Genomic DNA, 17,395 nt, shown 5'->3' on the forward strand with positions numbered 1-17,395 from the left:
ATTCATTGTAAATGGCTGGTGATGGTGTAATGACACTGTGTTTTTCTGTCTTTTAAGTGACTCAGACACAGAGACCTCCTTATAACCCAAACAATTAGGGGGCCTCACATTCCCTCAACAGTGTCCTGAAACCTCCAGAGATGCATGACAGGTTTGAAACTGCTGTTTACATCTGTAGCAAATATACGTTAATAAACTAAAATGAAAAACACATCATGTCAAGTACTAACAGGAAACTTTATATCATAAAATTATTGCAGAATCAGAATTGAAGAAGAAGATGCTTCTGTAAATGTTAGAGAAGAGTTCAAAGACTCTTGTGAACAACATCTGGATGAAGAGACAAAGACAGAGAAGCAGAAACAAAGAGGTAAAAAGAAGAATGTGTGTACTGTCTGTAATTTCTATCAAGAGAATCAGTGTGTGTCTATGCCAGCATACAAAACTGACCACTTTCCCTAACTCTGTTTGTGAATAATGTCATATACCTTCATTAGATACATTATGGAAACATATACTGATGAGCCAAATTAAGTTTACAAACAGTACTAAAGTATTAATGGTGTAATGAGACTATGTTTAATTCTTTACTCCACCACAGAGACGTCATCATGGCCTGTACAATCAGGGAGCCTCATGTTACCTCAACAGTGTCCTGCAGGTTCTCTTCATGACCACTGAGATCCACGACAGGTTTGAAACTGCTGTTTTTATCTGAAGCAAATATAAGTAGAAGGAGGAAAAATTGGACGTGGACACAACATTATGTAAAATATTACAGTTTTTCTCAATTGCATACACAAAAAATTGAACTATGCACACAAGTCTGAAAACTTGAACTTCATGTACCTCACCATTTATCTCACTTTGCTCACCTGAAAAACACTGACCTCAAAGGTCTACACCCTGGTTACAGAACAATGTTGTTCTCACTCACTTCTCACCTAAATCATGCTGTGTACGAGCTATTTATTGATAGCAATGTATAATGTTTTATTCAGATACAGTTTTGACGAGAGAGAACATGGTTTGAGTTAAGTGTTTCATTTTGCAAGAGATTTTTTTATAGTTATACAAAACTCCATGGCTGAGCACTTTAAGCACTGAGAAACTGTTCTGTCTCTAAAGGTTGGATCCAGAAAAACCAACAGATCTACAACTGAGAAAAATCTTTGAAGGCCTGAAGAAAAGAACATGTGGAACAGAAAACATCACAACAACATTTGGGATTAAAAATGGTAAAATGGACAGTAATAAATGAGAAAAACATTCAAACAGCAAGAGCCAATTGAACAGAAAGGATTCTATCAACAGTAGATTAAAAATGCTTTCATGAAATTAATGTATCAGATTGAATATATCCCTTTGCAGTTTATCAACAATGTGATGCAGCTGAATGCCTGGAGAAGATTTTACATCAGATCAGCACAGAGGCCTCTGAGGTGAGCACTTAAAAAATCTTACAGGTGAACTAAAGAGAATGCTGTGTTGTAAGTGACATTTTAATGCACAGGTTTTCCAAGGACAGCTGAGAGAAACAACAAAGTGCTCCAAAGGTCACATCATCAATGAAGAGACAAAAACATTCTGGACTCTTCCACTGTCACTGGAATATGGCAAAGGAAACTGAAGACAGAACTACGCAAGAAAACAGCAAGTCTGATGAGTTGAATGAAACTAGAGTAGAAGATGCTTCTGTAAATGTTGGAGAAAAGCTGAAAGACTCCTGTGAACAACATCTGGATGAAGAGACAAAGACAGAGAAGGAGGAACAAAGAGGTAAAAAGAAGAACATGTGTCCTACTGTCTGTAATTTATATTAAGAGAATCAGTGTGTGTCTATGCCAGCATACAAAAAAAAAATTATGTCCCTCTGCAGCATTTGTATGCCTGGAAAAGATTTTACATCAGGTCAGCACAAAGGCCTCTGAGGTGAGAACTTATAAAATCTTTCAAGTGACCAAAAGAGAATTCTGTATTGTAAATGACGTCTTTATGCACAGGTTTTTCAAGGACAGATGAGAGCCACAACAAAGTGCTCCAAATGCCACACCATCACTGAAGAGACAAAAACAATCTGTATTCTTCAATTGTCAGGGAAAGATTCCCATGATACAACCTACAGTAAGGTAAGCAGCCAAAACTCAAAGCCCTAGCTTAGTATTTTAATGCAATATCAGCATGCTGATGTAATTAGGAATTCATACAACATTTGTCCACAGGAAAGCAGCTTTAAAAAGATTGTCAACACAAAATCATTTACTGGACACAACAAGATTTCCTGTGATGAGAAGATGAAAACAACACATGTGAGGTTTGACCTTAAAATCTCTACACAAACTGTCGGCAGATCAGATATTATACTGGATTCAGTATATTCTGGATTAGTTTACAATTCAAGACTCAAGGTTATAATATTTATTAAAGCAGGAATATGTCAGTGTAGAAATACTCTGTTATAAGTAAAAGCCATGCATTCAAAATCTTGCTTAAAGTGACTATGAGGAATTTTGACTTTCTGTTGATTCTAGCACCTGTTTGGACAAAAGAGGTGCAATCTGTTGTAAAGATCTTTGTTAGCACTTGCTGGCAGTGCATGCATTTGTTTTGGAAGCGAGTGACAGAAGGACCACAGGATGGATCATGATAAGGTCACATATTTATGTGTGATTTTATATGTTCCTCATAGTCACCTTAAAAGTCACAGTTAGTAAGTCATTTATTTCCAAGTCTTTGTCCTCCAATAGCGACAAGTAACATCTTCAGAACCTGCTGTCTTTTACAGAGCTCTGCTAAGAAAATGATCACTGAACACAAGGTGGAACTCATCAACTGTCTGAAGGCGGATCATTCTTATATTCTGCAGCATGCACATGTCAAACAGATCATCACAGACACACAATATCAGGATATTAAGGAAAAGTCTCCCTCAACACCACGAGAAACTGTCACTGATCTGATTGATGACGTGATTTTTAAGAATGGACCAGAATCCTGGACTGCTTTTCTTGAAGTTCTCAAACTGCCTGATGTTCTGAGCACTTATCCACAGCCCAAAGAAATCATGAATAAAATGCTGCGCAGCAATAGTGGAAGAAGTGCATAAGATGTGATTTGTAATGTAAAACAAACAGTTGTAGGCTAAATGTGCGGATTGTGGATACGCTAAACTGCAACAATGATATGATTCAAATGAGGCTGTTTAAGTCATTTTGTACCTGCCAGTTTTTCTACTCAAAATATCAAGTCATATTTTTTCAAATCAACCCTTTTCCTTCTAAAATGCACATAGAAGGATCACAGCAACAGTGTTTTTATTTGACATATTATAACTAACAATGATTTTGTCATGTGAAAATTAATGTCAGCATAAAATACTAATCCTAGCTTCGATGAAATCACATACTGAAGGCCTCAACTTTTATCTGTCATTGGGTGTCATGTTGATACATTTTGACTGTATTTTCCTGTATTAGTATAAACTAAGGACATTAAGGATGCTGCTGCACATAATCTACAAAATTGGTGATTGTTTTGTTCTTTTTTAGGGGGTTGCCATGGTAATGAAATGTGCAGTTTAAGATGCAGATCTCTGTAACCCAGTTCCAATCATCCTCATCATCACACTAGCATATCTGTTGTTGTTTTTAACTTGTCTGCCTGCCTGTCTGTCTGGACAGATATTGTCAGAGTAGTTATGTCACAACTGTGTAAGATGCAGTCAGATAACTTTACAGTTAGTTCAGTTCAAAACAAACAGCCTAGTTTGAAGATGGGTCTGGTCCAAGTAGAGAGTCTAGACTAATAAGTATGGGGATGCCCATCAAGATGATATTTCTCGCCCACATTTGTGGCCCTGGAGACGCCGATTGTAGTTGGAACGAAGGCAGAACCAGTTTGGAGTACTTTGTATGTTTTTTATTTTTAAATCTTTCAATTGCGGCTAGAAAAAAATATTGATTTTATTGTATATATTTTTTATATTACTTTACATACATACATATACAACAGATTAGTTATCTACTATAAAAATGAGGAATTAGTTCAGCCAGTTTATCTGTGGTGATTGTTTTCAATTGTTTCATTGTTTTTTAAAAAAATAAACGTCCGATTTCAGTACATTGGAATTATATAATTGTTGATGAATGACTTTTAAATCACATTTCATTATGAATCCAGACTCACTACTGGATGCAGCAAAGGTCGAGCGGTGCTGTCCATGGTGCTGATACAGCTAAGTATCTCAGGAAAACATTTGGTTTTTGGTATTTATCTGTCCATGAATAAAACTCAAACAGAGGGGGCAAAATACACAACCCAGTGAAAACAGTGTTCTGGGGACCTTATTTACTTGTTTATTGAGCTATGAAAAACAATGAATATATCGTAAGAGTCTCTTTAAGTGTTTTAAAGGTAGCCTGTTCTTAGTAAGACACAGGTCATTATAGAACCATCTTCTGGTGATGAGCCCATGTTTGGGCTTGCAGTATTGCAGTGTTTCTTGTAATTCAGAAGCTGTTATAAGCTACTATTATTATTATAAAGTCAACAATGAGAAGTACTCTAAGGGTGGGTTTGACTTGGATCATGTTACTTCTGATCACTCGATAAAATGTAATGTATACATTGGTGAAATCACTGTGCGCGAGTAGTAGTAGTAGTCATGTAACTATGATTTTTGTTTTAAAAAGGGGGTAAAAGTCCTGCATTCAATTTAACTTCAGTAAAAGAATAAAGGTATTATCAGCAAAAGTATCAAATTTCAAATAGCATTTAAATGTTGTGAGGTGAACTTTATTTGATGTGCTTTATATAGTTTTGGGTGGTTTAGATACAATACATCATATTTTATAAAGTGGTCAACTGTTTTGAAGGTAAAATCATAATGTGACTAATGTTTCACCACAAATTATACCAGTAGAAAAGATTCTCGCTGCACTGTCTGTTTTAGATGTACAATAATACTTTAAATACTTCAGACACAGACGTGAGAATGTACAGCAACAGCTCCATTGTTGCGTAATGAGAAGATAGAAAAAGTTGAACACTGAGTAAATGTATTATGGACAAAAAGTCTTTAATCTCACTAAAACCTGGACTCAAACTACTTTTGAAACTCCATCCTGGGGTCATGGTGATGGAACCATTTCCACTTAGGCTCCACATTCATTTCATGTTCAATTTCAGTCCCTCTCCTTGTTGCATTCACTTTGGCTCTATTGTGGGTTTTCACACATGCTGAGCTGCTTAATTACACACAACACATCGCCTGTGACTGACCAAATGAAATGCACCATGACACACACAGTTACTTTGGATTTCACTGGGTTTGAACATTATTGGAAACATTTGGGAAGTTCACAACTGAACATAACAACAACAATGGTGGAGTCCTCTGCCAGACATGTTAATGCAACATTATTACATATCTGTAAGTGTTTTGTAACCATCTTTCTGGCGACAAAGTAGAAGCTGTTTTTCACTCAGCAGAGTCAAAAGTGACCATTGATGCTGAGTTTGATATGAATGGACTGTTGGAAAAACTGCAGTGACCTGAGGGTGGCGCCATTGTCTGGGAGTTCAAGGGTGTGACGTTCAATGACAGTCAGAACTTACATGGAAGTGGAGGGATTAGGTTTTTAGGACACTTTACATCGCCCTACTTTTATATTATACTACATTTAACTTTTCACTCCATAACATTGATCTGACAGCTGTAGTCGCCGGTAACTTTTCATATTCAGGTTCTTTCATCTGGTCAGTTTATGAAATATGTCACATTGTTATAAACTCCTCAAAGACAGTTAAAGGAGAACTTCGGTCGATTTAAACATGCAGCTTCATTGCTCAAGCTACCCTTGACTTGCCAGTACCGAAGACGCGAACAAATTTGGTCCAGCCATTACAGAGCTCCGTGAACGGAGATGTAGCATTGAACGCTAACAGCATGGGGTCAGAACTTTAGACTGTGTTTTAAGCGTCTTAACATGCTCCACATCTCACACCAAAAGTTATGCAACATCAGCAGACACCTTAGCACACAGCACTGTAGCGTGTATGACTCAAAATGAATAAAAAAGTAGTTAAAACAATGTGTTTGTGCAAGGAGCTACTTACCTGTTTGTTGACATCGGCGTCTTCCGGTAGCTAGGCTAAACTAGCTGATCCGTCGAGCGTGCACTTAACATTTATTTTATGTTGACAACTTGCAACTTGCCTTAGGACATGTCCGCTTAACGAAAGAGACCCTTCTGGTGTCCCAGAAAATCCAGCACATGTCCACCATTTATACAAAGATACAACTGCCCGGAGGTCTATGAAGAAACACCCCACAGGCTCTCAACTACATCACAATGAGACCATTCCAAGACCAATCTTTACAAGCAGACTTAAACTAATTAAAAGTACAAAACACAAATTTATTGGTGACACTTTATTGTAAGGCTACTTAAGTTAAAATGAGTTCCTGCATGACGTCAGGCAACAAATAAAATGAATGAATTAATGTAATACATCATGACGTGCCTGTCACTCTCTTGCCATCAAACATGATTTCAGAGTTATTCATGACGTTCATATCTTCTTCATGAATAACATGATTAATGGCAGCGTTAAATAAATTAAACATAATGGTGGTTGTAAGCAAAATAATACTGCGGTCCCTAAATTTACAAATGTTCTACAGATTACCTCAAAAGCATAAGAAGTAATGCCCAAAAATAGGATATTTACTTTTTACTTAAACTTTAATCTTAACTCTAAAGCGTTTGTAAAACAATCAGTCTGAACAGCCCAAATGGTTTCACATGGTCACCGAAAGGAAGTGGCCAGTACTTTAGGGCACTCTGCGGCCACCTCCCTGATCATCTGATGCTATGAAGAGTGCAGAAAATAGTATGGCAGCAATTTGTGAGAAATGCTGGTCAATAAGCCAAAAAATATGCAAAAGTGAATACTGATCAGTACCAGCCCACTGAGGCCTTATACAGATATACTTCGCACTTTATTTTAGAAAGCTTAATACACTAATAACATGAAAAATCTGCCCCCTCCCCGGGTCACTGATTATTATAACCCAAAAAATTGTGAAGTTTCCATGGAAATGAACAGATGGAGGAGGAGGAGATGAGAGGACAAGGGTGTAGTGAAGCTGTGAGGAGTGTAGATAAGAAGGAGTCAGAACTTAACAGTGGTAGCTTGATCTTTCTTATCTGTTTCTCTTTTAAGATTGGAGTCACCAATGTGTAAGTCAGAGACAGTCAGGCATAATGTATATTTCCTAACATCCTCGCCTGCACTTTGTTGATATCCCCCACTACCTCCTATGTGCACACATGACATAACAACATGTATATTCATGGTAGCCCAAACATGTTTGAGATCCCAAAAAGAGCTGCACAAACCCCAGCTCTCTCATCACTACAGAAGGAGAATTCCTCTCAGAAAACGTCCACTTTGACCCGTCGTCTTTGCCCACGAGGACTCTGCTGTTTGAACAGCCATGTCAGGATGCTGCAAAGCCTTTAATTCACACAGAGGAAACAAACTGGATTAAAGAAGACATAGACTAAAATTGAGGCTTAATTAGCGTGTATTATATGCTTTTCAGCTACATTGTTTGTGAATTGGTTGACCCCCACGTCCCTTTTATTTGCTGTTAGTTCTACACTGTAAAACACTGGTTGTTGTTTGGTTTTCTTTGTGCTCAACAAGATATGTATGGGCCCGGCCAGAGAGCCTGTGGACAACACTAGAGGTTTGGGAAACAAAGCATCAGAGAACTCGGCCCTTTGCTGCTCCAAAGACTGAGGACAGCACCTCACTCTTTGGACCAAAGGGGGGATGTAGGGACCCTCACCACACGGTTCCAAAAATGGAGCTGCCTGCATGTAGACCAAAGCTTAAATATGGCCCCCTGGCATTAACAAAGCCTGGTAAGCAAAGGGAACTGCACCAACCCTAATGTTCAGCAGGTGCCGCCTGATTGTAACAGTCGAACCAGGTTGGAAAACTACCATCTCCCATTGTCTGTGGGTTAGGGTTAACCTCAACACCTCAACACATTGTCAGTTTTTCAAAGGAAAAATAATTATATAATGGAGAGGATAAAAACAGCTGCACACCCGTTTTTATAGTAGTCCCAACGTAACGTGTTGCTAAAAGCATCAGCTTTCAGATGCGCAACTTAAAAGGAGTACACAAACATTTGGATTTCACCCATCTAGGCCGCATGTCTCTAACTTCGCTGGACAAGCCAAAACTGCCCCATGTGGCTTTCACTTCTTTTTTAGCCAGGGATCTGGATACAGAAATGTCATAATACTTTGCTATTTCCACCAATCACATTTCCTACACGCAGTCAAGGCCTCTAGGCCCAGCCACAAAACCTGGAGAATCAACAGCTACCAGTAATTTAAAGACCTAAACCAACCAAGCCACTAAGGAGGGTGGCTTTCACTTTTTTTCTAGGCAGGTATCTGGATACAGAAATTTCATAATGCCTTTATTCCCTACATGCTTCAAACTGACTGATTGGAGGATTGTCCACAAACACATCCAAATCAAAACGCACCACAGCTTCATGCTACGTGACCGACAAACACTGTCATTTATGGGCAAGCTGAGCTATATCGCTGGTAATTCTACACTTACCTTTAACCTAACCAACTATTCTGAAGATGAGAGCAAACCTACCTGCAGAAAAACAAGGCAAGTCCTTATGCCAGGTATCGTACACACACAGATAACCAAGAAAACAGTACTCACGAATATACCCACGGCAGATACAACCTACACAAGAATATTCTACAAAAATAAATTTGCCTGTTCAAAAAGAATCCCGGGTGAGCCCCCAAATATGTTTTAGTTTAATACATGGATGTAGCTGAATGATGGACTTTTGTTGATTGAAGTATTATTGATTTGATCAAATTGCTAATATTAATGAATTGAGCAGTTTTTCAGTGGTTATTTTGTGCATAAGTTCGGTAGTTATTGTTGTTTTGATGGTCAGTGCTTGGATTAATTTCCTTTACTGTTCCTTTAATTAAAAAAAAAAATCCATATTTAAAGTGAGCCCTTCTTTTGCGACTCTTTTTGATCTGGTTGAATGATTTGATTATTATTTGTTATTAATTTTGATTAATTTGATTCAAATAATTACTATCAATAGCTATTAATTTGCAATAACCACACCTGCCCTACCATCAATTCTTGCAGTAAGAAGTGGCAAGAAGTGGTAAGCTGTGCTCTGCTTCAGCTGGTCTGTTTCTATGGCTTGTTCCTATAACTGCAGACTTTGAAGAAGACATGAACATCATTAATAACTCAGAAAACATGATAACTGAAAAACCTCAGTTGTTCAAGTAATCAAGTAACATTGCTCCTGCATGAGGTCAGGCTTAAGAAACCGGTAATACACACACATTTCTGATGAGTCTTGAAATACTAAATGAATGGAATCACGCCTTTTGATGCCTGAAGTCATGCATGAATTTTTGATAATTCATGTACCTCATTCATTTGTGATTATTTGCCACCAACGCTATAGAACCTATAGTGTAACCAATTGTTTTGGCTGAAAGGATGCCACCTGCAAGGTGTGCACAGTGTCTTAATAAGCTTCACCGAAAATTTTATGAAATTATAACATGACCAATTGCCTGTAGCCTTAACGTGGAGAGTTTCTATTTTATGTAAAAAAAGATTTTCATTTTAAAATATAAATATAAGCTATTCACATATGAGCTATTGACAAACACACACACTTCTAAAATTAGTTATCGCTGGTTTTATATGCGCATGAGGCACAACAGAAATAAAAACGGGACCAACATTTCACCATCTTGCACGTGATAACACTAACCACCACGCCCGTCACCGTGTAGACGTTCTGACCCACGACCCTGTAAATCATGTAAAAACAAATTGCTGACAGTAAGAAAAACACATATGGTGGCATGGTGTGTAGCATATTCTCAGAAACTCTTATAGTTCCACCTGTATAGACACAGTGCAGTAGTTACTCGCAGAATACACAAACAACAACAATTTGCCTGTCAGTAAGCTGCATGATTACACCTTTACTGACTAGATGAATTCAGAACGAACATCAAGAGACAATCGCCTCAATTAGTGTATAGCCATTCGGAAAGATAATTTAGAAAGCATATTCTTAAGATGGTCAAAAGGTTGGACCGAAGGACTCCAGGTCCAGTCAAACTTGTTGTTTACTGAGTTGTATTTAATGTGACGTCATCGTGTCACTAAGCGAGACGTCGGGCAGCTCAGTTGACAGTCTTCTGTGAAACTAACGACAGTAAGACTTAACATAATACGTTCTACAAGTTACCGGTGTCATTACCTGATCGCCAGACCGCAGTGAGTATTACTTTTCTATCTCTCACTTTGACTTACATCGCAAAGCATCGTTAAACCTGTTCCTATTTATTTATTTTGTGTTTTCCCTGTGTAGAATATCGAAGCTCAGTATGTCTTGCAATTTTAGACACTTTATCACCTAAAGTGTTTATCATAGTTATGAAATGCTAAGTCATTCACACAAGATATAGAATTCATTTTGTAATAAAACATTACCAGTCGATCATTTTAAGTGAAAGCAGTACGTGTCAGTATTTATGAGGAGCTGAATTTGCTGACTTTTATAAACGATTTTAGAGCTTCAGATGTCCCACAGTGTGATGGATTTGCATGTTTTCAGAAGAAACAGACAAGTAAAACTAAAAACCATCCTGCTCCTTCAGCTATACAACTATCTCACCACAGGTTAGAATACAAGGGATTTAAAGTTTAAAGAAAGTTTGTGGTCAACACTAAAAAGACTGAGCTTGTAAAGGTGTGGTTTACATGTTTGCTTGCATGTTTTGTTTGTTTTACTGTATGATACATAGAATTGTGAGGTCATGAAAATGTGTATTGAGAATAAATTAGATCACAGTGTAATAACATATTAGTCAAAGGATCAGGCCATGGCATAAAACTGAATAACTGGAAAACTCTTAAAGGCAAAGGAAAATATGTGTAGAAACTAAAGCCCTGTTCTTTTCAGCTTCGCACACAAAAACAAGTTGGAAGACACTAAGATGGAGAATAAAGGGCGTCCTGCTACAGGTAATAAGCAGCTCAGGTTCGCTGAGGTACTGCAAATCAGTGGGAAAATATGAAACAAAATGAATGCAAACAAAAGCAAAAGGTTTCCAGCACTACAGTATAAACTACAATTTTAAATTATTTTGGTTTAAATGTGTTTTACTTAAAAGGGGGCATGTCGTTGTGCTTAATTAATATTAAAATGTTAATATAAACTTTGAAAATGTACCATTAATCACAATAACTATTGGTCATCCCAGGAAAGAAAAACGAAATAAAAACAAATAAGCACTCTAGCAGTTAGTGTTAAATGGTTAATGGTCTTGCATTTTAAAGCGCTTTTCCTGTCTAACGACAGCTCAAAGCGCCACATTCACCCATTCACACACAGATTCATACACTGATGACAGAGGCTGCCATGCAAGGCACCAACTGCTCATCAGGAACAATTTGGAGTTCAGTATCTTGCTCAAGGACACTTCGACATGCAGCTGGGGGGAGCCGGGATTCGAACCGGTGACCCTTCTGATCACTAGATGGGTCGTCTAGTGATCGGAAGGGTCGCTCTACCCACTGAGACACAGCCTTCAAAGAGGATTAATTATTAAAAAAAGAACTGAAAAAGAAATCAATCAAATTTTGGTTTTGCTCAGAAATGTTGTTCGATAGTGACAAAAATTTATTTTTGTTGAACATCACCTGCATCTGCTGCACAAAGGACACAATGCATGGAGCATTATTTTGTTCTCAGATGAAAAGGACGAGGTATACTGTTAGTATTCTATGGAATAAGAAAGTGTTTCTGCCAATGATACACTACATATTGAATTATGTGATTTATTGTAAATGGCTGGTGATGGTGTAATGACACTGTGTTTTTCTGTCTTTTAAGGGACTCAGATACAGAGACCTCATCTTGGCCTGTACAATCAGGGAGACACATGTTACCTCAACAGTGTCCTGTAGGTTCTCTTCATGACGACTGAGATCCACAGCAGGTTTGAAACAGCTGTTTTTATCTGTATCGGTACAAGGAGATCAATTTAGAAGAAAACCTGTTAGCAAGATACACCTTATAATAAGATGAATCATTTTAATGTATAAGGTAGAGCTGTAGATCTTTGCCTTAATTTCTATAATTTTACACAGGCTCGGGCCGGGCTCGGGCTTGCGCGGTAAAAGATTAGCTAGAAAGATGCGAAAATGTATGCTGAGGAGGTGAAACAGAGGCTGGCCTCTGGCGATTACGTTTTGGTTGCACCTGCCAACTAAGCAAAGTCTGAGGTGCAAAGTTTTGACTATGTGCATAATGGGAATAATGAGCCAGTGGGTTATGTGAAATGCAAAATATGCGACATTCTGTTAAAGTACGTTAGTCATGAATACACGATGTCAAAAAATTTACAAATTACTCAGTCTTGACAAAAGACAAAAGAGCTGTGTGCGTGCGCACATTTGAATAATGTCGGGCTGTAAACGGGTTCGGACTTTTAAAATGCTGTCAATCAAAATGTACTTGTCGGGCCTAACTTTTAAGACCCGATTACAGCTCTAGTATAAGGGTGTTTCAACGGTGCAAAACTCTGTAGCTGAGCACATCAAAGCAGTAAACAGTCACTGTTCACTGAGAAGCTGCTGTCTTCCTAAAGGTTGGATCCACAAACAGATCAAGAGCTGATAAAAATCTTTACGGACCTGAAGACAAAAACATGTGGAACAGAAAACATCGCAAAGAGTTTGGGGATTACAAATGGTAAGCTGGACAGTCATACGGTGCTGAGAAGAAAACTAATATATCAGATTCAGTTTAATGTTTCCTTCTGCAGTTCATGAACAACATGATGCAGCTGAATGCCTTCAGAGGATTTTACGTCGTATCAGTCTACAGGCCTCTAAGGTGAGCACTTATTAAATCTACAATGTTATTTACAGGAGAACAAATCAGAATTCTGTGTTGGAAATGACTTTCTCAAGCTTTTTCTCAAGGTTTTCCAAGGACAGCTGAGAAACATAACAGAGTGCTTCGAATCCCACATCATCAGTGAGGAGACAAATCCATTCCGGATTCTCCCTCTGTCACTGAAAGATACTCCTGATACAACCTGCAGTGTGGTGAGCAGACAGAGTTCACAGTACTTGTTCAGTATCTTAATGTGATGTGAGCATGCTGAGCTAATATGCCATTTACTACAACATTTGTGTTCCCACAGAAGTGCAGCCTTAAGAGGACATTCCAAACCAAAACATACACAGGTGACAACATGGTGTACTGCAACGGCTGTAAACGGAAAACAAGAACAAAAAGTGTGAGTTTTGACCTGAAAATGAAAACACAAACAATATCCAGCTCAATTTTAATATTGGAATCAAATTAAAATATTCTGTGTTAAAGGATATAGTGTGTGATGATGTTTCTTGTGTTATTTAGAGCTGTGAGATGGTGGAAGCTCCTCAGATCTTGATTCTTCTCCTCAAGAGATTTGTCTTTGACTACAACACCGGGTTACATTCCAAATCAGACTGCTGTGTGGAAGTGCCATGTGAATTACAGCTGAAGGCAAGGAAAAGTAATTTATATTTGAATGTTGTTGCTGTAGTTTGATTTTAAAATTATTTTCTGTTCCTCACTGTGTTCTTCATTGTAGAACAAGACATACAAACTGTATGGGATGGTGAATCACATGGGCAGTATAACAGGTGGACATTACACAGCCACCGTCCTGTCTGAGGACAACACCTGGTATGAGTGTAATGATTCTCATGTCAGCAAGGTGAGGAAGATTTAAACTAATCTGTTCCATTACATAGAATACAGAAACAGTAAATGTATTTTTTTAACTGTTTGGTTTGTTGTTGCTGAATGGTGCAGGTTGAAAAACAGCCTTTTGCAGAAAGCACGGGCACTTACAAGTATGTGTGCAAAAATTCATTTTATTGAATTTCATGAATAATAATCTGAGATTAAATCATCTGTACAGAAGTGTTCACTGTATGCTGTCATATTTTTGTGTTCTATGCAAAACATAACTTCAAAATGTTTTTCCACCAGCTCCAGCACTGTCTATCTACTCACATACAGAGGTAGGACTATGGGAATATATTAGAAAACATTTAAGATATATTGTAATATTAACAGATCATTGTTAGAAATAATTTTGTCTTCACTTCCTGTTAGACAGATTCAGAATCATGCCCCAAGCTAATGACTAATAAATCAAATCAAACTGTTAACGTATCTTTTCCCAAAGAGACTTCACTGGGGATTATGATGACATTAAGGTTTTCAGGGTGTAAATCACAAAAATAAAGACATTTTGTTCTCACTGAAACCTACACAGATACAGATTATAACTGAATATTGTTACTTTCTTTCCAGTTCAATGATGCTGATTGTCAGAAGCCTGTTGAGAACAAACCAGTGTGAAGACGAGGTACAACACAAAAGCAGGAGTAATAGACGGATAACAGATTACAAGTCTCAAGTGAGGAACACATGAGATAAGGTTGGAAGAAAATGACATTTAGCCAACAAGATAGATCTCAAAACGATATGGATAAATGTCAGAAAGTTCCAAAATACAACAATGTTAGATAAGAGACTTCAGCTGTTCTAATTTATTCAAGTGGTGCTTAAACATTGACAGAGACAAAGCTAAATGTTACTAATTATTGTCATTTTCAGTTACTATTGCATTGCAGTAAAATTCATTTCTGGTTTACTTTTCCACCAGGTAACAAGAGAATAACCTGGACTGCCAGCACGCTATTTACAGCAGGCACGCGCACACATAAGGCCCAAGGGGTGCTTGAGCCCCTGCCCTTTTTGCCTCGTATTAAAAAGTGCCCTTTTGTGCGTTTTTTTTAAAATGAATAAATAAAATCCTGTTGTGCATAGGGATAAAAAAAAAAACAAAAAACGGCGGCATAAAAGCGCTGGTTGTCTAACGTAGGCATTTCCTTGTTATGCGGTGTTTCAGGAAACCGCCCATTTGTGCTTGTTAAGCCAACTGCTTGTTAATGAGAGTTAAGAATAATCTAATTATTTGACAGCTGTCTGTGTTGGCTGTTTATCTTTCCACAAATCTTAACATTCTTTTAGATATTGAGTTTATTGTGACTTTGCTATTGTAAACATTGCTGTTCCTACTAACATTCACAGTAGTAATTTCTTGCTTTTGTCACATTTTTAGATGTGTAGCCTGTATTTCTAGTTTGCACTTGCCCTCCAATAAATGGCCAAATAACCAGTGTTTTATTGCTTTTTAAGAATTGCAGCTGCAGCAGCTACACATTATACACAGCTAAGTAGTTAGCTTTCTATAATTACTTTGTTCATTAATCTTACATGAATTAATCTACATATTGTGTTTTTAAGGCCTGAAAAAGAAATTTGCCCACATACTGCCCTTTTCTGACTTTGAGCCCCTGCCCCTCTATTCACGTACACATCCCTGATTTACAGTGTTGTGCAAAGGCTTTCGTATTGATCATGATTTCTTTTGCAATTCTTTTTGTAATACTACTACAGTTACTTTTTTTTCCTGACCCCAATTTAAGGTGGGTGGATAAACTCCTTCTATGCTTCTTGTGCTCCTCTATTACTCCTGCAGCTACAGGAACCCTTCAAATGTGAAAATGCTCAGCCTGTTCAAAGTGTTCCTTCCTTTTAATATACTTTTGAGAATTTTGAGCTTTTTTCCACTTTGAAATTCTATTGCTTCAGCATATTTTCAGCTACAGACTTCATTTAAACTTTAAACACATCACAAGACACACACAGACAGGAACATATACACAGTCCACACACGTACATAAATATTGTTGCAAATTATAGCTAGAAGTAAGGTTGTGGAAATGTAATGCTTTTAAATGGTGATCAGATGATGTTTTATTTTATTTAGTTTGATTCTGATGACAGTTTGTCTGTTACTGATGTACACCATCACCTCTGTTTGGATGAAAATAAATATAGCTTCATTTCATATGTTTCAAATGTTCTTTTTCAACAACATTCTACCAAAATGCACTGAGCTAAAGAAAAAAAGAAAAACCTGAAAAGAAAAGGAATTCATCTTAATTATACGGTTTCTAAATAGATCCTGCAATCAATCCTTAGTAGTGCCTGGTGTAACACTCCTATGAGAGACTAATAGGTGGTAAATGAATATTATAGTGTGTAAAGGGCCAGTAGGAGCAGAGTGAAATGTTTAAGTGAGACTCAAAGACATAAGGTTTGATTTTGAAATATGCCGGCTTTTTATAACAACGAACATAAAAGGCAAAATATTTTTCATTCATGATATTCATGTCTTCTTCACAAATAACATAATTAATGGTGGCATTAAATATATTGAACATAATGGAGGTTGTTAACGAAAAAATACTAAGCCCCTTAAATTTACAAATGTTCTACAGATAATTTTTTTTTTTTTTTTGCATTTACCTCAAAAGCATAAGAAGTGATGCCCAAAAATAGGATATTCACATTTTACTTAAACTTTAACCTTAACTCTAAAGCGTATGTAAAACAATCAGTCTGAACAGCCCAACTGGTTCCACATGGTCACCAAAAGGAAGTCAATATGCCCCATACAGACATACTTTGCACTTTATTTTACATGAAAAATCCATTATTTGTATCAAACCTATAAATATGTTCTTTATTAGAATAAAAAACAATAATATAGATATGTTTATCCTCATTATAAACCATACACCTTAATACCTAAATCACACTGTAATGTAATTTTTTTACATGCTTTAATTTGACAAATACACTGCCATATTAATAGTGGTCAGTCAAAGAACAGTACTCAGACTACGTTGCATTTATATGGCCTTTATTCAATATAGTTGCACTTTATTAAAGGGTAATTTTTTGTTAATTACAACCTTGTTAGACCGCTAATTGACATTCTTAGGGGTTAATTAGTGACACATTACAAGAAAATTGTACTCTAAAATAAAGCAGAGAACATCTTATTTCCTAACTGTTAGACCCTTATTTGGCATCCTTAGAGGTTAATTCGTCACATATTACAGGACATTTTGATCATTATTACTTTATAGAGGTGGAATAGCCCCCCGACTAAATGATTATATGATTATGACAACCCATAAAATTATGACGTTTCCATGGAAATGAACAGATGGAGGTGGAGATGAGAGGACACGGGTGTGGTGAAGCTGTTAGGAGTGTAGATAAGGAGTCTGAAGTTTACAGTGGTACCTCGATCTTTCACTATCTGTTTCTGTTTTAAGATTGCAGTCACCAATCCTCAAGTCA

The 17,395-nt window shown here is 37.2% G+C and overlaps 1 protein-coding gene across 1 annotated transcript in view; it reads left to right on the forward strand.

Annotated features, from left to right (window-relative positions):
• The window catches only part of LOC115590542 (uncharacterized), a 518,602-nt gene that overhangs the window by 102,102 nt on the left and 399,105 nt on the right, over nt 1-17,395 (forward strand). The window contains exon 14 of the mRNA XM_030431925.1: nt 1,711-1,779. Coding sequence (XP_030287785.1) covers nt 1,711-1,779 — 69 coding nt within the window. The remainder of the gene's footprint in view (nt 1-1,710; nt 1,780-17,395) is intronic.

This window comes from Sparus aurata, chromosome 10 (assembly GCF_900880675.1).
Source record: "Sparus aurata chromosome 10, fSpaAur1.1, whole genome shotgun sequence".
In the NCBI taxonomy this organism is placed as follows: domain Eukaryota; kingdom Metazoa; phylum Chordata; class Actinopteri; order Spariformes; family Sparidae; genus Sparus; species Sparus aurata.